This window comes from Hirundo rustica, chromosome 1 (assembly GCF_015227805.2).
Source record: "Hirundo rustica isolate bHirRus1 chromosome 1, bHirRus1.pri.v3, whole genome shotgun sequence".
Lineage (NCBI taxonomy): Eukaryota > Metazoa > Chordata > Aves > Passeriformes > Hirundinidae > Hirundo > Hirundo rustica.
In genome coordinates this window covers 140,480,580-140,506,872 of record NC_053450.1, presented here as the reverse complement: position 1 = coordinate 140,506,872, position 26,293 = coordinate 140,480,580, and the positions used below count along the sequence as shown (strand labels likewise).

Sequence of the window (26,293 nt, the reverse complement as noted above, 5' to 3'; positions counted from 1 at the left end):
ACACGCTTAGTTGTACATTCTGCTTGTATTTGAATTTCTTCAGAAGAGAGGATGGGTATGATTCATCAATCCTTCCTTACATGAATAAAATTTCACACACATCAGTTTTAGTCAGGGCATATCTGTGCTGCACAGCATGGTGCTGTGGAGAGATACCCAGAGCAGCTCAAAAGCAGCCAGCTCGGGTAACTGGAAGCAGTTTAACCACATTGCTTAATGCTGCACACTGTCTAATTTACCCTGGTTTTTAGCAAAGTAAATTAGCTTTGACAAAGTACTGCACAAATAGGCTACCCTTCTCCTGGTCCATGAACCACCTTTGGCACTGATTTTTATGCTGGACTTACTGAGCAATACAGCACAGCGCAGCACAGCTAGTAGTAGATGCAAAAAACTGCTTGCATAAAAATGTGCAGATTCAGAACCTCAAATTTTATTCTGCACTATTCATTTTAATGGCATAAAACATTTTTAATCCTTAAATGTCACTGCTTAAAATTCAGTGGTATTACTGAACCAGAACATCAAAAGACTACAATAAATGAATCACTAAATCACATCAGTTTAGGCTTTCCATAGTCAAATATGCTTTTATTATTTATTTTATTTATTTATTGACAGCAGTAGCAAACTGCTAAATGGTAGTAGATTTATTCAGACTCTTAAGCCTAATTTCTACTGACCTTTGGCATTCTTATTTACAGCACGACAGGCTTTACCAAAACCCTAACAGACCACAAACCATTCACAAACCTTTCTGAAATCTCAGAAGAAAAATGTCATTAATATAACTAAAGTTTTAGAATGTCACAGGACTTCCATTTTTGTAAAGACTCTGGGAAAAATGAAGTTTTACTGCCTGCTTTTTAACAGTACTGTTGATAGACAAAATCTTTCCTCCCATGAAATCAATGACAGAAATCCATCAATGCCAGAAATCCATCAATGACAATGGGTGCAGATACTAAAGTCTCACCATATACAATTTTCCAGGAGGGACAGAATTCCTATTCATCTCTCAGAAATTATTTCAAACTTCCTAGGAAGACAGTCTTTTGGCATCATAATCAGCAACCTTTTCAATACCAAAGCAGTACATGCTAACTCAGTATTCCAGGAAAAAATGATGTTCAAACTATTCAATGTTATTCTTCCCAAATCTAAACAGAGCACATATACATGCATTTTGAAAAAGTGCTTCAGCCCCCAAATTTTACATTCAGAGTTGAAGGCTTGCTGAAAATCAACAGCTCTTATAAGAAGCTGAAATATTATTTTATGCATAAACTGGATAGAAAAGGAAGAGTTTTAAAAACAAGACAAAAACAAATGTTTTAAAGATTAAAACAAGTTTTAATCTTTATCTCTGCTTGAGCTAAAATATAAAGTGCAAGAGCTATATGCAACTACTTCTACAATAAAATAACTAACTACCTAACTGTGGCAGAGCTCCAGGTTCTCTAGAAGAACCTTAATGATCCCAAATTTAAATTAAAATACTTGAATGTATACAGTTATTACCAGAAAGAGAAATGGAAAAAATCAGAGGAAAAATGTACCCATATGGAGGACTCTAATATCCATGGCACAGATTTTGAGAACAATACCAGAAAATTGGCTGAATTAACTGTATCAGAATGTACACTATGCAAGAAGACATGTATATGCAACACGCATTTCTGCTTCTCTCAATAAAAATAATTTTGATAAAACGGCAACTTTCCTCCCCAGTTTGAAGTTCTACTGTAAAAGGATTTGGAATGGAGCTATAATCCCTGTTCTCATCCACACAGGACTTTGTTTTCATCCAAGTTGAGTGAAGATGTCACATTCATCAAACACATTCTGTGGACTTAGAATTTTTTTTTCTTTATTTTGCTTTGTTTAATAGCTCACACAGTGCAATCATCATGAAGCAGAAATTTAAATAAGTACATTATTTTTCTAGCAGGCACTGGCTTAATGCTCAATCTTGCAACATCCCACTGTTGCTCCATATTAATTTTACAGCCAATTGCTGCTCAAACCCTGTAGCAATTTGGCATTATTCTGATATTCACTCCTCTCACAATTTCACATTTTCCCATATAATATTACCGTACCACCATAAATGATAGAAGCAGTCTCTTCAAAACCAGTGATTGCTCCAAGGTGCTTGAATTTCTGACTTGAAATGACCTAAAAAGAAGAGAAAACGCCCTGATGTCTGTCCTGGCTGTCTTTCCGATTATATAACAGGGGAATTTTTTTTTTTTTTTTAAGTTTTATTTTATGCAAGTTTTGTAAAAACTAAGTAGGGAATTATCCAGAATTACTATAGTTGATTACCTATGGAGTGAAATGGGGCTACCAGAGTAGTAACTGGGAGCTGAATAACTGGGAAGTATTTTAACCTTCTCTCTAACTCTGTAGGGAATTTTTGTGTTCATATTCGCACCTCGTGCGAGAATCTGCTCTTCAAGAAACAGTCAAACTCTCTCTCCAGATTAATATCCCCACATTACAGTCCAAAATACTTTCCACCAAAAACTCATTTTTTCTCTAGAAAAGGAAATTCATAACTGGGGACTACTTATGACATTCTACTTCTAATTTTAAAACAATCTCCTTTTCACACTCCCACCACAAAACAAACAGCCCAATCCTTTCCCCCTTTTTCCCCTTTCAAAAGGAGGTAATTTATAGAAACCACTAAGAAAGCAAAAGGCATTTGAGCTCATCAGTAGCATTCACTTGCAAAGGTTTTATGTTTGAAAGTTAAAAACACTGTCCTCAATACAGTACAAGACACTATCTACAGTATTGCTTTTAATATCAAATTACTGCAAATGTCTAGCACCACAAGCTAAACCTATAACTAAGAAGTGTAGCTAGCAATTTTTCTTCATACATTAAAAAATAATTCTCAATTTTTATTTCTACTTGCCAGAAAGTTGAATTCCTTTCAAAATTACAAAGGTGTGAAGTGTTTCTGGATACACCTAACACAGAGTAATTTGCAAGATTATCACTTAGTCCATTACACTTGGCACACACTGTTTTGGATACATGTTCTTGCTTTGGTTTTGTTTTGTTTTGATTTAATCTCTGCTACTTTGGAGAAAAGTATCACTGCTGAAGTTCCATTAATTTTTATAGTGTAAATTAAAATGCCTGATTTACACTGAAACTTTAAAAGGCTGCTAGATCCTTCTGATTGCTGCACAGAAACTGTATTAACTTTGTAGTTATAATCCAAAACTGTATTAACTTTGTAGTTATAATCCACTCACAAAGCCAATTCAACTCACCAATGAGCAAGTTTTAAAAGACACTGTGTAGTTTCCATTGATACTGAATTGCTAAACTATTAATGTCAGAACAATTAACTAGTTCTAGGAAAAGCAATTTATCTGTACATCAAAAGGCATAGATATTCTTTCTTCCTGGAAAAATAAAAGCAAAATATGGGATTTTTTTTCAGGCAAGGATCAATCATAAAAATAAAGAGAATTAGCTATTAATGCTTTCTGTGTGTAAGGGTTGCACCAGTACATGAACAAATTAAGGTGGTTCATTGAGTCAATACTTTAGTGACTCTACCTGTAAAAATCAGCATTTACAAACAATTCCAAATTTATTCATATATTTAGAAAAACCTGCCTCAGAATAGCTTTCTCCAAAGATTTCTCTTTCAGTATTATTTGGCACACTTTATTTTTTTTTTTTTTTCCCAGAGAAATTTTAAGGCAAAATATTACATGAAGAGGGAATCAAAGTCGATGATGCAAAGACATAATGTAGGGGTTAAAAATTAAAATCTTTGAATGTAATTATTTCCCACTAAAGTATTACAAACCCAGGAAAAACAACGTAAGTTTCACTGAAATGACATACCACGATCTTAAGGCCCCTGATAACCTGACCTGTTTTTTTTTTTTTCCAATGCTTCAAAGAAAATGAATTAATTTGCTGAATCTTTCAAAACCACAGTCTTCTAACCTAGTATTCCAAATATTACTACGACACAATTACAGTCACCTAGTTATTACACCAGACTGATAATTTCTTTCAAATTATACTCAAAAGTCTTCAAAAATTCTGGGTAGTAGTAAACAGAAATTTAAAAAAGGAAATAAATTGCCATCTACAAATAGAGGAAAGTCTAGTAACATGGTTCATATTCTAAAATATTATATTTTTTATTTAAAAAAACTGATTAAATTGCATTCAGTCTTGGACTATAAAACATGAATCCCATCTGGAAGCCATTTCTAAACAAGAGCAGCAGAATCTCTGGTATTGTCATTGTTCAGAAAATAACTACAGATATTGTCAATCTATCACTCATTAACCAAAATATTGTCCTTCTTTATTGCCTTTGAAGATTTTTGAGTAACTCTTTCTTTGCTAGATACCCATGCACACCCTTGCACACCTCTGCCACTCGCATGAAGTCCCACTTGAAAAGTGGCCATTTCTGATTCTTACTTTCTAGCCCCAAGAGAGTGTATTGCACAATGTCCAAGCCTGAAAAACCCTCACTGCAAATAATGTTTCATTTTTTTGAAGCAGTAATTACTCAGAAAACAAGATGTAAGGAGATCACAACACAGAAATCAGACTGTGTGAAAAATCAGTAGTCCTTTTCTTTCTAAAGATTAGGTTTTAAACATTGTTTTCCATAAAATCTTGCTTAAAGAAATCAACAGATTCATCATGTCCTCTGTTTCATTTTACATTCTCATGTACATCACCTCTTGAGCTGAAACCCTGCCTTTCCACAAGCTCTACTCCCCAATTAAAACAAAACCCAAACACACAAACCCCCAAAACACAACAACAGATTACCAGAAATTAAGATGCATAAAAATGTTTGTTAAGAACTCCAGGCACCCAAGTGGTGCCTTTGTACTGATACAACGTGAAATAAAAGCATTGTTAAACCCTTCACATCAAAACAGTAGGACCTGAGCTTTCGTGAATGCCAAAAATATGTAAATTTTGCAAGAAAGGTAAGCTAATGAACAGTAAAAGTAAATTGATGAATATTATACTGTTTTCTGCTGATTTTCAGCCTGGCAAACTGACCATGAAGCTGATTGGCTGAACTGCTATTTAACAGAAGAACCAGCTGGTATGATTGACCTTCTTTATTTTACATAAGCCTCTACTCTTTTTTTTTTTTTTTTTTTTTTTTTTACAATGGGTGATACTGTTCTGCTTCAACAGTAATAATTTACACCCTTCTCTATAATAATGTGAGGAAAAATATACATGAAAAATTGCTTGCACATTCTGGCTACAACTTTTAGATTGTAAAAAAAATTTCCAATTGCCTTACTCTCCATGTTAACAAATTCTTCATATTCCCCATTTCTTTGTGCCAGTAAGAAATGATCTCATCTTTTGTTACTGGCAAACATCTCACCTACTGTTTTATAAAATATCTTTTACATTCCAAATGTAAAAATAACAGAGAAAAAAAAAAACACTCCTACATAAATGTACTACTACTAGTTTACAGAATTAGCCAAACATGGTGCAAATGCCATCTCTGGGTGGATGCAGTTCCTGAGTGAGCTGTTTCTGAGCACACATTGCAGCTTTATTGCCTGGAATTTTTTGCAAACTGATTTTGGGGCATCAGGAGAGTACTTTAATATTTCTTTAAGCGATTACTTAACATTTTAGCTTTCAGGCAAAATTTTCTTCCAAGATATCCATTTATACTCTTGTGCTAGGTAAATGAGAGAGTACCTAAGTACTTATTTTTCAGTGATAGCTGATGTAAGAAGGCAAGATTCCTTGCCATCCAGCAAGATACGCCTGAATGTAACCAAGGGAATAACCCAGAGCTCAAATACCAATGCAGTAACTGCAGTAACGCTTGCTGTAGTTGATACATGTCTGAAAACACACAAAACCCCAACAGAGCACAGAGACTACAAGCAGGAACAGAAATTGTTCATATCAATTAACCATTTTCAGGACTACAACCCTCTGTGAAATATGTTTCAAATTTAATCCAAGATTCAAAAACTACTTTGTAAAAGAGGAAGAGGATGGGGACCAAAATATAGAGACCACATGCTCTAAATATTTATTTTCTTTAGAAGTAGAATTCGATTTTATGAGGGCAAACTGCAATATTATATACTCAAATTCTGCAGAAAGCTGCAAAGTCATCAGCTGAAAATAGAAGTAATGGATTAAAAATCGGTTGATTTATTCAATTACAAAGTGACAACAATCCCCAAATGTGAAAACCAAATGTAATCCTAGAATGTAGTAGCTGAGGAGCTTCCAGGAGAGATGAAGACTATTAATGCCATTGTAATGGAACTTGGGTAAAGGATCTTTAGAAACAGTGTTGAATCTATTTTATAAAAAAGCTCCGACAGGAACACAGGGCAATAAAGGAAACTAACATGGTAAAAGAAATGTAGAACTTGCAGTCTGAGTCTAGAGGAATTGAACTGGTTTAGCCAAACAAAGTTAAATCTAGGAAAACATATTCTACCTCAGAAAATGGGTGTAAAATCTGTGGAGGAAAAGCATCTGTTGAAAATAAGGTAAAGAACTAATGTTTGTACAAGAAAAAAAATACACAAAAACTAGTCATACAAATTGAGGTTACAAATTAATTCAGAGGGTTTCTAGGCTTCAGAAGAGTTAGAGCAGAGTGCTCCTAGGAGGACTGCTGCACTACAAACTCTGCATTTGCCAGCCACAAAGAAAAAAGTGGAAAATCTCTGACCCTTGAGCATCCATAGGCATTGCTTCTAATACCAGATCCCAGCAGCATTCCCCACTGCTGGCTTGCAAAATCTGTTCTGCTTTTTCATTTTCTGACTTACCTGTTCCCACAGAAAGTTCCACTGGAAACTAAACCTGAGCTAGTTACCAAGGCTCCTTTTATGGCCAGTGGAGATGCACAGCCTTTGAGGGCACACCATCCCGTTTATCTCTGCCATTGAAATATCTTTTCTTCTTGCAGTGCAGTGGAAGAGAGTGATCTCATTTAGGAATTCTATTTCTTACTCCACCGACTTCTTGCTTAAAATACTCAGCTCTGTGTGAAAACTCACTGTCTTCACTCCCCACCACCCATGGCAGGGATACTTTTACTCCCTTTCATGTTTTGTTTCTTGCACCTTCTGCCCTCAAAATCAATTTTTAAAGAATCATTACTTCAGTAAATGAAGAGATTTAATCCCTTCTGGAAATGCATTCATACATAGTATTCTATACAGAAGATGAATTGTATTAAGTCTTTAACCAGGCTTTTAACTAAAAAATTCCCTTTCAGTTTCACCTAATAGAATTAGTAATTTTCTATCTTCTCTAAGTTAAACAAGTAAAACAGGAAAAGACAATGCTATTCTTAAACCATTACTGTGCAGACTGCATGTACTTATACATAGTTACTTGAACGTTTTGGTAAGTAAAATGTATATGGATAATCATCCCCATGCAAAAAAGTGTAGTAATCCCATACTGTTATTCTTTGAGATTCACCCCGCATACATTCCATAACCTTCCTCATTATTAGAAGCTTCTTAAGGAGCTGATTTCTCTGTGGGTAAAATAACTCTTGGCTATGTTGACTCTGTGGTGTTGGAAGCTGGGTATTTCTGCTGGACTGTCCTTGAAAGGATTATTTTCCTGTGCCTTCATAACGACACATATACTGGAGTGCTGTCTAGAGATTCCTGACCTGAGTCAGTGTACAGCAGGTAGCCATTCCTTCCTAAGTCCAATTTTTGTCATCTGATAGGGATTTTGATGGAGACAAGTAACACAACTGGAGGGGTAATTTACAAGTGGGAAGTCAGAGAATATAATTATTTTGGGCTCAGTGGTATGAAAGATGAGACAATGCATGATGAGTTCAGTAGGAACTTTCTAACAAAAATTTATCCAGAACGATGGCTCATTCAACAACATATGGATTGATACCAGATTTTGGGGAATAGTTTAGAGTTCCATTCTGTGTTTGGGGCTGTCTGTCTGTGCACATACAGCGCTGTGTTGTCCTCAGCATGTGAAAGGACTTTATTCACTAGCACTGCCCATACCTATCTCCTTCACTTTCTTCAAGAGACACAAATTATACATTTCCTTCAACAATAAGCATTTCAAGCACGATCTGTCACAGTGCCTTGAGAACTAGAAGTGGTCAGTCTTAATCTTTATTAATTAAACCTGTTTTCCTGTAACCGCTGACAGCCAGGGAAAGGTTTAAGCTGTACTGGCTAAAATTCAAGCTAAAAGCCGTTCGGTGGTCGTCCTTTAACCTCTGGCTCCAGGTAACTCTTTTACTAGGTAACTCTTTTTGCATTATTTAACTCTACACCGAAAGCATACAGCCTGCTTTACTAGTTCAAATGTCGCTCCCTTTCCCCTCCGACGAGGAGTGCCGGCCGGGCCGCGGCTGTTGCCGCTGTCCCGGTAACGCCGGCCCGTCCCCACGGCAACGCCGCCGGCCATGGCGGGGCGCGGCGCGGCCGGCCCGGGGCGAGGTGAGGGCCGAACATCGGGCGGGCTGCGTGCGACCCCCGGGCTCCGCCGCGTCCCCGCTCCGGGCCCTCGGCTCCCGGCCCTCGGCTCCCGGCTCCCTCCCGCTCCCAGCCCAGACCCTGCCCCGCGCTCCCCACACGGCCGAGGCCGCGCCGGGCCCGGCGGACTCGGGCGGCCCCCGGCCTGGCCGGGCCGGACGGGCGGGGCTGAGCGGGGAGAGCGCCGGGGCCGCGGGGCCGTGTCTGTCCGCCTGCACGGGAGGCTTCTAACGGGAGGATCCTTTCGCTACAGCCTGAACAGAGGCCTCCTGCTGTCGGCTGCCAGAATTTCTGGTAGCAGCGGGAATTAAGATGAAATAATCAGTGTTTGCACCTGGTTTCTGCTCGGGCATCCGGGTCATGCTATTTACTGTGCCTTTTTGACATCTGCCGTGCTGCACGGGAAGCTCGTATTTACTTGATTGTTTGCCATAAGCCATAAATTATTTTCAGTGGAACGACACAGGGTACAATTAACTGATGGTTATTGCCTGCAAAATCTTGTGTAAGATCTTCATCTCTTGGGGTCCACGGAGATGATCCATGCACCTTTACGAAGCATGAGACTTCTTTATCTAATTCATTACAATATGACCTTGGTGCTTTTTTGCACTATTTATGAGGCAGATTAAATTACCTGTGTAAAGCGTAACTATTAACTATTTTAAATGTATTCTTTCTTTCAGGGTCAGCTAAAGGGTAAATATATTGACTATGGAAGAAAAAAGTGTCTATATAAAGACATAGTCACATTTTTAAGGGAGAGATCACCTAGATTTGTAGCAAACATGGCTAAACAGGTATGTATTTATTGATACTTGGTGTGCTTCTTTGTGCAAATGTACGTTGGTAAGAATTACATTGTAAACCTGGCTGAACGTTTATGTCCTTTATCAAAGACAAATCTATGATTAAATGAAGAACTTTAAAGACTGGAGTGCTTTTTAAAGTTATCATTTGTTTCAGTTTCTAAAAAATATGTTTCTTTTGTAAATGGCAAGTAGTACACCATTTCATGTGTTGTCCTATCATACTTTTGGTGGAGTTTCATCCAACATGTGAGTTCAGCTTCTAATTTTGCACAAAATGTTTTGTCTGTCTACTGGTCTTGTTCTTTATGGAGCAGTGGAAATGTTAAAGCAGGAAAATGTGATATCTGTATGGAAAAGGTCAGCTTTTTATTACAATATTTTTCTGTGATGAAAACCACTTAAATTTTTATTTTCATTCTTTGTAACCCAAACATAAATAATTGCCCAACTTTTTTATGAGAACTGCCTGATTTAAATATCAGAGCTGAGAGTGAAGTATCCAGCTTACACACTTTGTCTTGCTTCAGGCACTGTAAAATGCAAGTGTTTTGGCTTTTATTTAGAGCTCGATACTAGCTAGAATCACACAGCACCAATATGATTTTAGTTGTTTCACTGTTCCTGATAAAGTAGTTTTAAAATTTTTTTTTAGATTTCCAGTGTGGTTTTAACACTGGAATAACTGGATAACTTGATGATACAATTCCTTACAGGCCAAAATCTGTCAAGAGTTTCATTGTGGTTGTTTTTATGCAATTTTAATTATTGCAAGAAGGAAGCAATTAAGAGCAAAATTTCCTTATCCTCTAAGTTATGATTTTCTGGGATGTCGGGCTGATATTTATTTTTTTGAGATACAGATATTTTACAGTTTTGAGAGAACAGAGCATTCCAAGTCATATACATAAATACAGTAGCTTATATTTACAGTATTGGAATTAGATATGTGAGTTGTTCTGTTGGAAAGGGTATTAAGTTCCAAATTTTTTATTTATCTCATAGCATTTTTCAATGTTATACCTACATATTGGTTTACACTTCATAAATAGGACAACATATGAATGTTTTTAGACATTGGTTTAATTTATTTGCAGTGATTTGGCTTCATTTGATGATCATGAAAGGTAAAATATGGTAACATTTTACCATTTTTTCAGATCTAATCCCAAATGTTAGTATAGAATAATGTTACTATTGGTAATAACAGACCTTTATTTACTATTTTTTTGCCCTTATGAATATATTGGAACTTTTAAAGTTACACTTGATAAGTTACACCTATTAAATAAGAGCAAATAAACATAATTTATCCTGTTTTCCTTCAATTTTCATGTAAATCATACTCATTATTCCCTGGCTGTATAAATAAGTTTATGCAGAAGAGTAGATGTTATATCTTTTTAATGGTTTAGGAATTTCATATCATCTTGCCTTGCTAAAGAGCTGGTTTAGTACATTCTGCTTTATAAAACTAGAATTTGAACAATACCATCGAGCTGCAGAGCTTTTGTACCTGAGGGAAAATCCCTGCTCTAGAACTATGAAATGCAGAGAAAAGCTGTATTTCCAAGTTTGCCTAAATGAAGTAAAATATGAGTGGAAATAGTTTTGGTTTATTTTCTGACAAGAGGAGAGCTTCAAAAAGCTCATTACATACACATATATTGCAAAACCAATTAGCTGCCTGGCCTTGTTTAAGCTAACGTGCAGAATTGCTGTGTTGGCATGCAGTGCTGTAGCAAACATACTTTTTAAAGTATGCTTAGCTGATCAAGCCTCAGCACCAATTCCCCTGTGATTTATCTAGTTTATCATGTGCTAAATTGTCTTGTCTAGAGTACATTTTCAGAGTGAGAGCATTAGCATGAGTTAGTTTGGAATTAGACACTTGAGTTGGCAAGGCTTCAACAGCCGATTCTCATCAGGGACCAGTGGAAAACAGACCCTGCTGTGACAGTCTCCTTAAAATTGCCTTGAGTCAGGCACACAAAGGAATGTCTTCACCTACCCGGTACTGACAGCTGCAATAGCAATAATAATAGTAATAAGTAACAATGGTATGTTGACTTTCCTGTAAAAGTTGAATGTGTTCCAGCAGAGAATAAGAGTTGACAACAGTCCTTTCTGCTCTGTATGTTATTGATCAGCCATGGTACTAGACACTGACAGCTGAAGGATTGGTAGGTGCCACTCAGCTCCATTCTTGTGTGTGACTTGTTCAACAATGTTTTGTCCTGAGAGACAGAGGGTGAAAAAAATTAAACAGAATGTGTTTATATTAATTCTAAACTATATCAAATTAAATTACGTGGAACTGAATTCTAGCAGTTTATTATAGCCTATTTTCAGTTTTACGTTCATTACTTTTTTGTGGGAATTTTTTGTAAATCCGTTATGCAGGAAAACAGTTCTTATGTAAATGATCCATTGAAAGTAGAACAGCTGACTTTGCAATTCTAAATTTTAAAACTCATGTGGACCTAGGTTCTGTAAAAGTGCTTGTCACAGATTTTTGACATACTAGAAATCAAAGAACACCAAATATTCAAGAATGTTCCAGAAATTCCAAATTTATCAATTATTTTTCTTTACTTAAAAAAACTTCAATTTCCACATGATAACTACTACTTTCCAAATTAATGTTTTGTTCTTTTAAAGACAACATAATTCTGTGCTTAGACTCTAATTCTACGTTTAATGCATACGATTTTTAAGCAGAGTCCTAGAATTGTGCTTATAACTTACTGTTTCAATATTCATTATTCATATAGCAATATGAGTGACAAACCATGTCTCCTTTTATTAGGAATATAGTTTTTGTAAAGAACCAGCACGCGAGAAGAGCTGCCAGCGTGTGGAAGGTGCTGAGATTTCTGGCCAATTGCGGAGCCTTCAGGATTTGACAGAGGAGACTGGGAAAGGGAAAAGTTCTTCGGCGGGATCCACTGCCCAGAGGTTAAAACCATGCATGAAATGGAAGAGCAGTGGGATTTCTGCTTCTCAAAGATAAGTAGTTATCTTTAAAATTGAATTTGCCTATAGGTCTCTCTAAACTGTGCTAATGATCGCGCTGCATGTTACGGGGTTCCATTATTGTCGTAAGGTAGGAGAAATAAAACAAAGCTTACTATTATGTTAATTTCTAAGGATAGAGTTTGGACTACCAAAGAGAGTTCCCTGGGTTTTTTTTGTCATGTGGCAACTTTGATGTTTTTACATCATTTCCACAGCAGGGCAGGGAAGGAACTTGTAATCCTCTGCAGTACTGGTCCTCCAGGACTATGATATCATCATATTTTTGGTGTAAAATGCCTTTTGAAGCAAGACTGATTAGAAAACCTGATCTAAACCACATTTTCTGAGGGAGGTAAAAGACGTCCAGGATGGAAAATCAGAATGACTCTTATTACTGCCACTTTGTAATGATTTCATATTATATGAGCTACTTCTCTAGCTCTGCTTAGCAATGATATTCACTGATGAGATTATTTCAAAGTCCAAAATAGAGTATACATATGTTAGATAGTGTTGGATTTGTCTTCTGAAATCAGAACTCTGTTTTGATTTCATGTTTCCTGGTTTTGTATTAGTGGAGGAAGAAGAAGATCTGCAGAAAACCCTTTCAATATCAACCTATAAAAAATAGTATCTTTCTCAAGTCTACTAATTTAACAAGTTGCAAGAAACATTTTAAGAGATTTTTGGATGTGACCTATGGTTATCAGTTAAAAAGAAATTGTCTTTCCACAGTTATTGTTAAAGTCTTGATGCAGTGAAATTGACTGCAATCATAAGTAATATTCTCTTTTTTTCTTTTGACTGTGATAGTGTGACCAGCTCAGGCTCAAAAAGACATTTTGCTTGTACAACATTGTCATTTGGGGACAAAAAAAGCACCAGAGATTGTGGCCAGCTAGAACTAGGAGTTTTTTTGGAATATGAGAAAAGTAGTATATATTGTATTCAGCATGATCAAAGCTGTGGAACATCTAAGTGTGTGGAAGAACTAGGCAGACCAAAACTGCTTGGAAATAAGATGACTAGAGGAGAAGAAGAAAGATACAGAAACTCATGTCTGGGGATGATAAATAGGGAACAGATAGTCACTGTCTCTTCTAGGGCAAAAATAAAAGGCATAGAATGAAAATGAGCCAGTGAGATCAGTTCAGAACAGAGGGAAAGATGTCTTCATACTCTACATAGGTAGGCACTCACATTCTTTGCCAGAAGATAGTAAATTTTTTTGTTTATGTGAGTTCAAAAAGCAACCAGAGACATTCATTGAACTATTCATCCATCCAAAACTGTTAATGCATGGATGAGCAGGAGTTCTCTGAATCACAGTATGCTGAAGAATATTCTGGATAAAATATTTTCTGTGTTTTTTTTTTGTTTTTTTTTTTTTAATAAGTCCAAATCCAGTAGTGACAAGGCTCCAAAAAAAGGCTCTGAAGGAGAAGGGAAAAGTAGTACTGTGCCTCCGACTACAAAAAAGAAAGCCAGTGGCAAATCTAAAACAGTTAAAATTCAAGAAACTTCAAAATGGTATGGGTGACTTATTTTTCTTTCCTCAATTTTTTAATTTTTATTTTCCCTATCTACAGTAATTATCACTATACTTACCATTTGCTAAAGTCAGTTGTATTTTTCTAGTTATTAGGCAGTGTTGTCTTACCTGTTTGAAATATGCTTGTCCATATTATAGTTTATAGATATTTGAAATTGGTAATTCTGTTTAGTAAAGCATCAAGCAGCCTTGAAGATGTTGGTGAAAGTTCTTCAGAGACTGATGAAGATGAGCAGCCTGTCCATCGTCAGGAAGGAAACACCGATTTGTCACCAGAATACTGGGGAATTCAGAAACTTGCAAAATATGTAAAAGTAAGTAAACATTGATGAATTGTATAAAAAATAAAAAAGTTATATTTCAGGAGACCAGACCAGTTCCTTATCCTTTCCACTTTTACTATGCTTTAGTATAGCCCTGAAGTGTAGTATTTTCAAATCCTGGAACTGTGGACTTTCCTATCATGCACTTTCTTTTTAATCTGCTATTTTTGGCTTATATAGCCCTTTAGATTAAACCATCTGTTCAGTATTATTTAAAACATAAGATGGCATAATCTCTTTATTAATTATTGGGTTTCTGTTTTGCTTTATGTATGAAACTTTCCAAGAGATTTCTTTATGTGGATAATAACTTTCAAGAGTTTTTATTAAAACTGAATTGTTGCCTAAAGTCTTTCATCAACTGTGATTAATGCATGTCTGAAATAATTCTAACATGGTCTTGTGTCTGGATAGATGCTTCAGTGGACAAGAAAATGTATGATAAACAGGCATCTTCTAAAACAAACCAAAAAAACTTTTTTATACAGACTTGTTGAAAATCTTTTGGAACCTATAAATATAGATAGTTAGAATTCTGAATATGTCTGAAACAGATCAAAAACCCAACATCCCTTTACTATTCTGGAAAACTCTAATTATGTTTTCCCTCAGGAGAAGTTCCTTTACAAGTTTGTACTGGAATTTATGTTCTGTTAAGTTGCTAATAAAAGTGCTGGCTTATTTATTTTTTTGAGTGCAACTACAGAGTATAAGCACCCAACAGATAAAATGATGATGCTGGCTTTTGGTGCCGCAGAAAGAGCAAGTCATATGAGGAGCAGCTGAGGGAGCTGGGCTTATTTAGCCTGGAGAAAAGGAGGCTCAGGAGTGGTCTTATCACTTCCTTCTACCTGCTTGAAAGGAGCTTGTAGCTGAGTGGGGGTCAGCCTCTTCTCCCAGGTAGCTGGAGATGGGACAAGAGGACATGGCCTCAAGATGTGCCAGGGGAGGCTCAGGCTGGACATCAGGAAGAATTTTTCACTGAAAGGGTGGTTAAGCATTGCAATGGGCTGCCCAGAGAAGTGGTGGAGTCACCATCCTTAGAAGTGTTCAAGAAATGACCAGATGTGGCCCTTGGTACCGGGTTTTAGTTGAAATGGTCGTGCTCAGTCAAAGGACTTGGACTTGATGATGCTGAAGATCTTTTCCAACCTTTATTGGTTGTATGATTCTACGATTAAATACTTGTGCGGAATAAGCAAAGTTTTGGCTTCTCACAGTCCTTTTAACTACTGTAGAAGAGTAACTCAGTCTTTTCAAATGTATTCAGAGTACTCCCACAGCTTGTTTTCAGTTCATGTTTCTGGGGCCTTACTAGTGGACCTGGCAGAGAGACACAGACAAACATGGATAATACAAGCCTATCTGCGTTTACCTTTTCTAGGTTGGACCTCTATATTTTTCTCATTTTGGCTGTGGTAAAAAAACCCTTTGCAAATGTAACTTTGAGCATGTGACCTGCTCAGCTATTTCTAATGCTGGATGCAGCTTGTACATATTTTGCATCATAGAATTCTTCCTACTTGCATGTAATTACAGTTCAAGAGGTTGTTTTCAAACCTTTTCAGTTTGCTAATAGGTTGCTTCTGTCTGTATTATGAAGCAACTCTTGTACTTTTCTGAGAGCTCAGGGAAACAACCATGTTACTTTTTAGTAAAGACCCAAGGTCCTCCTGGAGAAGATACTTGAAATTTATTACTGTTGATGAATTCCCACTAATCTTTTGATTGGCCCATTTATGTACCACCCTCTTTACTGACAAGGCTCTTCTCACCTGGTTACTTAATTCTCAAACTTACTTTCCTCTCTAGATCCTTCCTAGAGTCATGCTTAGTTTTTAGTACCAAACTTAAATCAGTATTGAAATTCATATCTACATTTACATAAAACCATTCTGAAAGAAAAGTGAGAATGAAAAATAGGAAAGTATATTTTTTCATGCACTTCTGTTTTAGAAATTGACTATATTTTGTTCTAGCTGTCAACAAACAAAATTACATAATGGTTTAGAACTAGGAAATGCCAGGGCAGCATTTTTGATGAGATCGTGAGTACCCATTCTAATATATGCTTCTTTATGAATTCATGCTCATCTGAGTCTTCCAATAGTTCTTTAAGTTAGATGTAAATTAGACTAAGTATTTGAAGATATGCTTAAAATAGTTCTGTCTTCATTCTTAGCTGCATAAAGCAAGAACTCCCTAGTGTCAGATAAAGCTGAAAAGGGATGCCTCAGTGCCATACCACAGGCAGTTCTTGAAATGTTTTATTGATGGAGTGCTACTTTAGTTTGCACATGGAATTCATTTTAATTCAAGTATAAATACTGCATTTCTGGCCAGACTTGGGAGATTTTTTGGCATTCTTGTTGTTCTTGTAGGCAAGTGTTCATGACACATGCAACGTAAGAGAAAATAAATTTATGACTGTGTTATTTAAGTATCTACAAGCATATTTGTATAGAAGCACAAATTTCAAAGGACTAATGTTGTTGCCCATCTGAAAAAAATTAATAAAATGCCTCAAATAATAGATGATTGAGATACCAAGAAAATGTGATAATTTGTAGATGCAATGATTATTCGAATGTCTGCTTAAGTTTATGTGAATCACAATTCAGCAAGACTCTATAAAAGATCATTTTGTAAATGAAAAACTCCCATAAAACCTGAAAGATACGTAGTTTTTACATAATGTTAGATTGTCTTTAAATGTTAGAAAGACAGTTGCTATTTGTATAAAGCAAACTTGCAAGATCCTGTGAGTTGTGCCTGTAGGCTCTGTACTTGTACATCCCTTCATGGAGAGAAAATTCCAGTGCTGGGGAAATTCCCTTCTGACTTTTTGCCCTTCTCCACTCCCTTTCCTTTCTGGGAAAGAGTATCCATGTTGGAATTGTTCCACTGGGAAGCAGCTGCTTCTGTGGTCTGGCTCCTTGTCCTACCTTTGAGCTTCCCAGAGCTGTGAAGCAGGAGGTGGAGCATGTGTGCTCCTGCCATGCCTCCCCATCAACTTAACAATGAGCAGCAGAATAGATCAGTGAGCTTGGTGATGGCCTTGTGTTAGGCATCGTTTGGGGCCAGAGTAGATAAAATAGGGATGAAGTGCTCTGTTGATGTGTGTAACAGTGAGATTCACCCAGCCTACTTCAGATTTGACATTATTTATTAAATTAGTTCTTCTGAAGAAATGGATTTCTAGAGGAAGGACTACATTTTACATCTGAAAAAAATTAGGAGTAGGATGCAGGGGTCATCTTTTTCAATTATCCTTTTACTAGAAATGGGGAACATCAGGTAGAAATGCAGAATCTTTGTGGCAGATCAGGGGCTGTTCACTGAAAAATAAAAAAAGAAAACAAATTGTGAGAGCTGGGCTTTGTGCTGCCCACAGTTGAGCGCTGACTATTGCCAGTTTTATGATAAAACTGAGATGTTGATAGGTGAATTGGGCTGGTGACTGTGCCAGAAATAACACCAATATCCAGAATAAATATTTAATCCCTTAAACCCTTGTGCTGTTTGACTTTGGTTCCCTGTAAGGGCGTGATTTACACCTGTGCCAGGATGAGGATGAATAGAATTCTGCAGGACCATGTCAGTTACAGAATTCATCCTTCAGTTTCTTATGTGGAAAGTCATTCCACTTTTGGCTATATTTCAGGATTATGCTAGTGAAACCAGTCAAATCTCACACTTCATGTAATATATCTTTCATTTCATATCTGTTTGGAATTACTCCAGTGCAAAAGACCTTGTTCCCAGAACAGCACTCTTTCATCTCTACTTTGGGATCATAGATGGACAAATCTGCTCTCTCTCCAGCTGCTTGTGCCCTGTGCCAGGCGCAGGAGCTGGAGGAAGGCTTTGGCACTGCACAGGAGCCAGGGAGGACCTTCCCTGAGTGTGGCCTTGAACAGCAGCTCCCAGGTGCCCATGTGCAAATGAGAATTGTTCGGTTTAGCGTCTGATGTATAAACAACTCTTATGAGAACCAGTTATAAATTTATGGCCCTTATGAAGATATTGATGTGGCTTGTAGATATTTTTCCAAATTTACGTGCAATGGAGGACAGACAGTATTTTTGAACTGCATCATGGAAAAGTATAGCTTTCTTAAGTTATAATGGTATTGGAAACATTCCACATTATTAAGATTACACTAGTGCTCATAAAAACTTAAATCAGTTTCATGAGCCATGTATTAAGAAATCAGTTGCATTTTGGGATTAGCAGAAAAGTAATTCTGTTTTATTCTAATGTACAGGACTTCAGAAAAAGACATGAACATCCCACTCTAAGGAATAAAATGGGTCTTCAAATACTAATTGTTTAAAGTGAGAAGTCTAAAATGTCTGTTGTTTATGGATGTTCCGTAGTCTTGAAATCTGGCCCTATATGTATGATGCAAATACATGCAAATGTTAGGATCTAATAGCAGGAGTAAAAGTCCCTAATCTGTGTAGGACCTACATAGGATATATATTGCACATCAAAGCTTTTTCTACAATGTGTGGATAAGAGTGAAATATTTTTTCTTTATAATATCCTATTGGCAAGAATTGTACAAGATTATGTTTTAGCTAGTAATTTCACAATAAGCATATGTAAGTGTATGTAACATATTTTGTACATGTAGTAACTTCATGTAAGGCCCTTTTTCAGGACTGACCACTTTGACCAACTCACCTTATTAGTAAAATGTCTAACAAAAACTCTTCCCTTCCTTATGAAAGTATATGGTGGGGTAATATGAAGGAGGTTTTCAACTAGATGGAAAGGTAAAGATGTAAAATAAACTTTGCTTCGGTTTGGCTAAGACTGTTATTTTTCAGAAGTTACAAAATGTGTGTGACATAATCGTGTGCCACCTGCTAGTGTTTCCTGGCTCACGTTTGGCTCACTCATCAACCTTGGCAAACCCGTCAGCCTTCATATCACCCTCTTCTCTACTGTTCATGAATCCCTCTTGCTCCCGTCTTCCAGTATTAGCCAAGATTTCATTTTAAAATTGAGTAAAGAATGTGATTACTGGAAAAAAAAAAGGAAACAAGAATATGTGAAAAATTCAATTTATAGTTAAAATATGTATTTTCCAACAACCTAGATAGTGCTGATAATGAAAAAGAAATATTTTTATGGTAACTTTACTAGGTAGGAAATATTTCACAAATGGTGAACTCTCAAATTATTATTATAATTGGCAGCTTTGAAGCACTGGAATAGCTCCCTCCTCAAAATACCATACAATCGTTCTTCATCCCAAGAGACATATAAAATTCACAACAACCAGTTGAATTTTGGCCATTAACACCAATACCAGCTCTGATGAATATCTGTGTAGTGAAGGTTTAATTAATGTTCACAGGCTCACACATTCTTTAGAGTTTCATAACTGATGAGATGAAGACAACCTAGAAACAAAAAAAAAGTAAACAATTCAGTAAAAAAAAGGGAGAAAAGAGATGGTAGATGAAAAATAAAGGACTGAGGAAAAGAATGTAAAATATCTTAAGTGTGATTCTACTCTCTCTGCAGGTTTGTATTCTATGATGAAAGCAGGTAATGAAATTAATGAGCTATGGTTTTGACACCGAGAACTGTAGTGCCTCTAAAATAGTAGTAAATTGCCACAGTTGTCTCAATCTGACTTCAGATTTTATATTCATGAAGTAGGTAATCAAATTGTTATGTATCCCTAAATAATTAGAAAGTGATTGTGTCTGAAAGGCAGCAAGAGTCTTAAGTAGTGATAAAGACATTCTGTGTTGTTTTTAAGTGTTCCACATTGATCTAGGCTCAGTTTAATCACAGTTCACTCTACACACTGTTTTTCCTGAAGCACGCCTGTGCTTCAGCCATGTCTTCACCCATATTTGTTTTTCCTATGCTCTCACTAAGCCCCATTTCTAAGTTTGTTTCTATTTCTCCAGAGAACACCTGTCTCTTAGTTTTTCATAAACTATTGCTATAATTTGGTTTTCCTTGCAAAATTTTTCTTGGCTAGTTTCAAATGACACTGCCTCTTCTGTCAGTTCAGTGCTTATAAAGCCTCAACCGTATGCAGGCTCTCCAGCAGTCTGCAGAGGCAGCAGTCCTTCCTAGTTCAACCTCATTAACTTTTTTCCTCAGATTCACATCCACTGGTTTCCTAAATTAGTTTGATACATAAAATTAAAATGGCTGTAATAGCACTAAGGCTTCTGTCCTCTTTCTGAGCCAAGTACTAGGCAAAGTCAGAATTGCTTAGGCAAGTCTAAGGCCGTCACACAAGGTCAGTAGCACATCTGTGTTATGGACAGCAAATGTGTCATCTCCAAGTCACAGTTTACAATGTTAAATTACTGTTAACAGTAGTGCTGTCTGTGTAGGGTTCTTTCTTTTTTAAATTTAATCCTAAACCCATTTCCCTTTCTCATTCATTCCTATTTTTTTCTAATTTCTACATGTTCTTTTAAAACATATATGCTTTATTTTCCTCAGATGAAGTGTCCTTACAAAATTGTCCAGATGCATCTGGGGAAGAAATACACTCCTAAACGTAAAATTTCACAACAGAGTAGAAGATAAACTTGCACTGTTAAGATATTATATATTATCTTGGCCGGGTTTTCTGTGGTTTTGGGGTCACCATTTCACTTCTTTCCAAGTCTGAGGTTTAAGAATTTACTAGGAAAATATTCTATTATTCCCAATCCAAGGAAGTAAAAGTTCATATGTTTGCACATGAACTGTTAGACTCTTACCTCCTCTATAGTAGAATCTGATTTCTATGAATCAGAAAAGGAGAGCTAACAGAATGGATACATGTCTTGGATGAGTTTTAAAGAGGGAATCAATGCTTGCCTAAGAAAACCTCCTGGTTCATGCAGAAAATAATAGACATTCTTTTGTTTGGAAACTCATTTATTTTCAGTTTCATAAATTATGACAATTTAAACTCACTGAATCTGGGTCATGACACATATGTCACTTCTGCCACTGTGTAGGGTCAGGGTCAAGGTATTAATCTGTAATGAAAACAGTGCAGCTTCTGTGCATTGTTGTAGTCCAGTGTGAATGTTTAGAAATGTTGTGATGCCTGTGATTTTCCACTGGCTTTACTTATTTTAATCTGTATGGTTTACATACTGCCAGGCTGGAGCTGAAGAATGCCAGAAGATTCAGGAAGTGGGTCAGGGAATTATTCCATAACTCAGTTGTACTTGTCCATAACTCATGTCTTAACAAGTTGCAGCTTGTATGTTTTATAAACCCAGATGAAAAATTGGAACTAGTATTTAAACCATGACAAATCTCAGAGTGTTTAGAGATTCACTGGCATAGAAAAATTGCCTTGCTGAAGCATATTATGTATTTTATACTGCAACACTCAGTCTTTCATTAAGCTTTATCAAAATTTATTTAGATGGTATTTTCTAGTAGAAGGTTACAAAATTTTCTCCGTAATTTAAAAGAGTAAAGAACAGAAATAAGAAAGTCACAAACCTTTAAACTTAAGAATTCTGTTTCATACTTTACTATTTGTTTTGGATTTCTTGTTTTACAGAAATGACAATATTGCTTTGGGTTGGGATTCCAATTAAGCATTTTTTTTCCTAAGAGTATTTTTGTTACGTTAATGAATTTAAAAGTCTGGTATAACAAAAATTTCACGTACTTTTTTTGGGCTATCACAAAATGCTATTTTGTTATTCAGTATTTTTCTAAAATATATGAATTTGGTATGTTTGGTCTTAATTTTGGCAAGTATATTGTAATTGCCATTCAGATTATATATACTCATTATCAAAACTTGGGTATTATACAGAAAAATGACAAAACTGCTCACAAACAGCATTTTTTCCCCCTGTTATTCAGCCATATGCTTGTTATCACAGACATGCACATTTAACTACATATCCAGGATTTACTTAATACAATAGAGAAAATACACTTTTACTCTGGCAAAATAAATTTCAACCATTGGTCTAAACAGTAAAAAAATGCTGTCTTTGACATTGCCAGGGCGAGTAAAACAATATTTCATTTTCTGGTAGCATTCACTCATGTTCACTCTAAATCCTAAACAAATTAATAAAACACCCTTCAAATAGGTACTGTATTTATAGATATATTTGTGAGCCAAAAATTGTATAGTTTTCATTTTACTTAATTTTACTTTCTCTTGGGAAACTGAAATGCACTGTAACTTGATTGTAATGTTTATGTATTTCCATTCATATATTTTCATTTTGCTACAAATTGTGCAACACATTTGGAATAATATTCTTTGCAATTCTGTTCATACTTTTATGACTTGTACTCCTAAAATGCCTTTAGGTTTCAGTTGAAAGGGTTGACTCTAGAGTAAATTTTGTATCCTTTCTTTCCTAGCCTGCTGAACTGACATCATCAATTCAAAAATGAAACCTTTTTATTGACTAGGAATGGTTTGATTGGGATTGGATGTGTGCTATTGAAACTTATGCCTGTATATTTTATTATCGATTATCTGGATCTACAATCATATTACCTATTATGGGTTAAGGGTTTTTTAGAAGAAAAGAAGTAGATATCAAAAACATTTATTATTTACAAAATTTCATGATAGTAAATTACAGAAAACGGGACTAGAGCAGAATGTAGGAAGACATTGACTTCATCTGCTTGCCTCCAAAACAGCACTGATTCTTTGTGTGTCTTCTGGACAAATATTTCTCTACTTTTTCTTTCCTGTCATGGAGCTTTCATGAATGCTGTAAGCATTGTATTCAAAAAATCAAATATTCTTACTATTAAAGTTTGTTTTATTGAGTCTTTTTTTTTAAAAAAAAAAAACAAAAAAAAAACAAGTATAGATCAACCCTGATGCCATCAAACCCCATTATTTATTGTCTGGACCTGAACAGATGATTGGTATTGAAGGTGTTCTTTAAACGACTTTCCTATTGTCTTCTTCAGAGTAAACAGTTCCAGTTCCTTCAATTTTTCTGTGGAGATCATAATTTTGAGATATTTTGGTGTCCTCTGGTGTTTATCAACTTTCTCAGTATCTTTTTTGAAGCAGAATACCTAGAATGAATATAGTACTTAAATTTGAGGAGTGCCAAACCAAAGCGGGAGGATTTCTCGTATCTTACAGGTTACAAATCTGGTTCTAAGTCCCTCTGTAAAGTTTGCTTTTTTTGTTTGGCGATGCTGTGATATTGATAGATAATATCGGTGTTGTGTTCTATTGCTAACAACAGATTTCTTCCTACAGTTCTGCAAATTAATCATGGCATCATCCAGTTCTCTCAGTACCACGGAGCAGAGTCCATTGAGCTCATCTCATATGAAAACATCTAAGTTATCTAAGTACTTACTGACTAGTTATGTCCTTAGCATAACCAGTGTTCACTATGCTGTCAGAGACATTAAGTAACCATTAGCAGAATATAATAAAGGTTGATGCATAAAAAAGACCCCTTCATGCTTCTGCTTTCTTGGTTCCATTTGTTGAAAGCTTGCTGGTTTGAACTTGCGTGTTCCTTGGTGACTGTACTTTAGGTTGTGTCTGTATTTGCTTGTGGTTTTCTTTTATTTTCTTTTTTTTTTTTTATCCTGTCAGTAGTTCTGTAATTCTCAGCTGTTCTCACTTGTGAGCTTGAGTATCGTAACACAGACATTACACATACAGTGCAAGAAGATGTTTTACTGATAGTGTAACAGTGATACTGGTTTATTTTCATGGATATATGTGCTATACCAATATATAGGAGAAAGGCACATTTTTAACTAAGTCTGTGTTTAATTTCAAGCCTTAAAATTGACTGTTGATCTGCCAGTAGAGTCTATTTTGCTTCCAAAATATCAGATTTCAAATGGTATAACAACATGATGCTGATTTTATGTCAACTTAATGGAGAGGTAACTATTTCCATGAATGTTAAAATCTATGCTGTAACTACTACAATATTTACTGTAATTATAACTTCAAGAAACAAAAAATAATTGTCGAAACCATCAGCAATATTTATTTTGTTGAACTGATGCTTCAGCACATATGAAAAATATTTTATTGTGGTTTTACATTAAAAACACTTAAAGTGGTGTGTTCATTTTTGAAGCTGAAAAAATAAAATGCATATATATATATTATATACAGTTGTATTTTTTATTCAGTATAAGAAAATAAAAAGTTGTTTATTTTTTAAAAACTTGGTCCATAATAAATATCATATGCCAACCATTATACGTGTCAGATAAGGGAATTATGCATTACTATGTTATGTATAAATGCAGTTTCACTGTAGGAGAAGCAGTCCTCAGAAGGAGAGACATCACTTTTCGGGTTAGCAATATACTTCTTACAGTTATGTAAAATAATAGAAGACAAGTTTTCTCTTAAAACACCTGTTGCAAATTTTTTATCAGACAAAGCAAAGTAAATATCAAAATCTGGTCTATGTTAAAAGGCTGCAGATTTCATGAAAGGACAGCTGTTAGTTTATCTGAACTACAGAATATTCTGTGTAGTTTCGGAATCATATAATGGGGATTTTTAAAAAATAATTTAGAGTGTTATATGTGTGGACAAACTGATTTCTCTAGGAAAATGTCTGAGAAATTGTTACATTATTTTATACTCTAGGACATATTTTAAAGTAGATGACAGCCTGAAATCAAGATTATAAAGATGATTTTAAAAGATAATTTTAAAAAATTCTGGGCATCTTCCCCTAGGACATTATGTTACACATGTTTGAAAATTACCTTTACATTTAACAACTTTTGTGGGGAAATTTTATGGTATCTGTTGTTACAAGAAATTTAGGTAAAAATTATGAAGCAGTATGAATATATACTTTATGAATATATATTGATTAGCTGAAGTGTTTTGTCTGATGTAAACTACTGGTCGAAACTTCATGAAGTAGTTCTCTCACATTCTTTTTGGATGTATTTTCTCACTTGTGCTTCTTTACTGTAGTTATAACAACTTGAGGAGCATGTTAAATTTAAATTCCTTTTGTACTGTATTTTTCTAATTGCTTCTGTTTACATTTAAGAAATACACTTCAAAAGTTCTGGTTTTGTTATATCTACCTGTTTTATACTTGCAAACATTACTCAGTTTTGTAACATTCTGTGTTTCATTATGATGTCCAGAATTTAGCAGAACACTTTCCTCTGGGAAGGCTTGACCAAAATCCTTTACAGATTCAAAACTCTCATTTAAAAGAGATAGGATTGAGCAGCACAGTTCAGATTAGGATGGGAGCCAAAGCTTCCCTGGAATGCAGGAGGTGGATGCTGTAGTTTGATTTACTAGGTACTCTTAAGTTGTAACTTCCACCTTAGTACCAGCTGGCAGTGTTCACTCCAGCTTCTGTTGCAGCTACAGCTCAGCTCTCCTAATTTCAGGTCAGTTCATCCCTGATTTTATTGACAGTAAACCTGTATTATAGGTTTAAAAGAATCCAGTCGTATGGTTTAACTTTCTGTGTTGTGTTCTTTGATTTTTTTTCATTCTTTAAGTCTAGTTGTGGTGACTGAAATAGAGCTTATCATTTAGAAAAACATTCAATCTGGTCTATTCACAACAAGCCATGTCAGTAATTTTCTACCTGAGCTATTCACTCATTTGAATCTTAATGCCATTTACAGACTTATCAATAATTCCATCCTTACTATGTTTGCATTATTGAACACCATAGAATCAAAACAGCCTAACATGTTTCTTATTTAGTAGTAGTTTTATTTGCACCACTAGAAGTGATTGAGTTTTATATTAAATGCACTTTACACATTTGTTAATTACTTGCTTTATTTTAGGGAGGTGATCCAACAGCTACTGTAATTGCACTGTGTTCACTGAGAGATTTAAATCTGTCTCAAGAAGCGTGTCAGCTGGCCATCAAGGACACTGGGTGTCTTGAAGTGTTAATTAATTTACTTGATACCGAAGAAATTAAATGTCAGGTAATGAGCTGTTTTCAAATAGAGCAATGACTAAGCCTTTTCCATTAAAATGTTTTTTCGAGTTTCAAAGTTACAGAGTGTAAAGAAAATTGATTTCTTATTTCC

At 35.6% G+C, this 26,293-nt stretch overlaps 1 protein-coding gene across 1 annotated transcript in view; it reads left to right on the top strand.

The window, feature by feature from the left end:
* Window positions 1-8,369: 8,369 nt before the first annotated feature.
* The window catches only part of ODAD2 (outer dynein arm docking complex subunit 2), a 66,514-nt gene continuing 48,590 nt past the window's right edge, over window positions 8,370-26,293 (top strand). Inside the window, 6 exon segments of the mRNA XM_058421361.1 lie at window positions 8,370-8,504; window positions 9,227-9,340; window positions 12,159-12,362; window positions 13,764-13,897; window positions 14,092-14,233; window positions 26,042-26,188. Of these exon segments, the coding sequence (XP_058277344.1) occupies window positions 8,370-8,504; window positions 9,227-9,340; window positions 12,159-12,362; window positions 13,764-13,897; window positions 14,092-14,233; window positions 26,042-26,188 (876 nt within the window).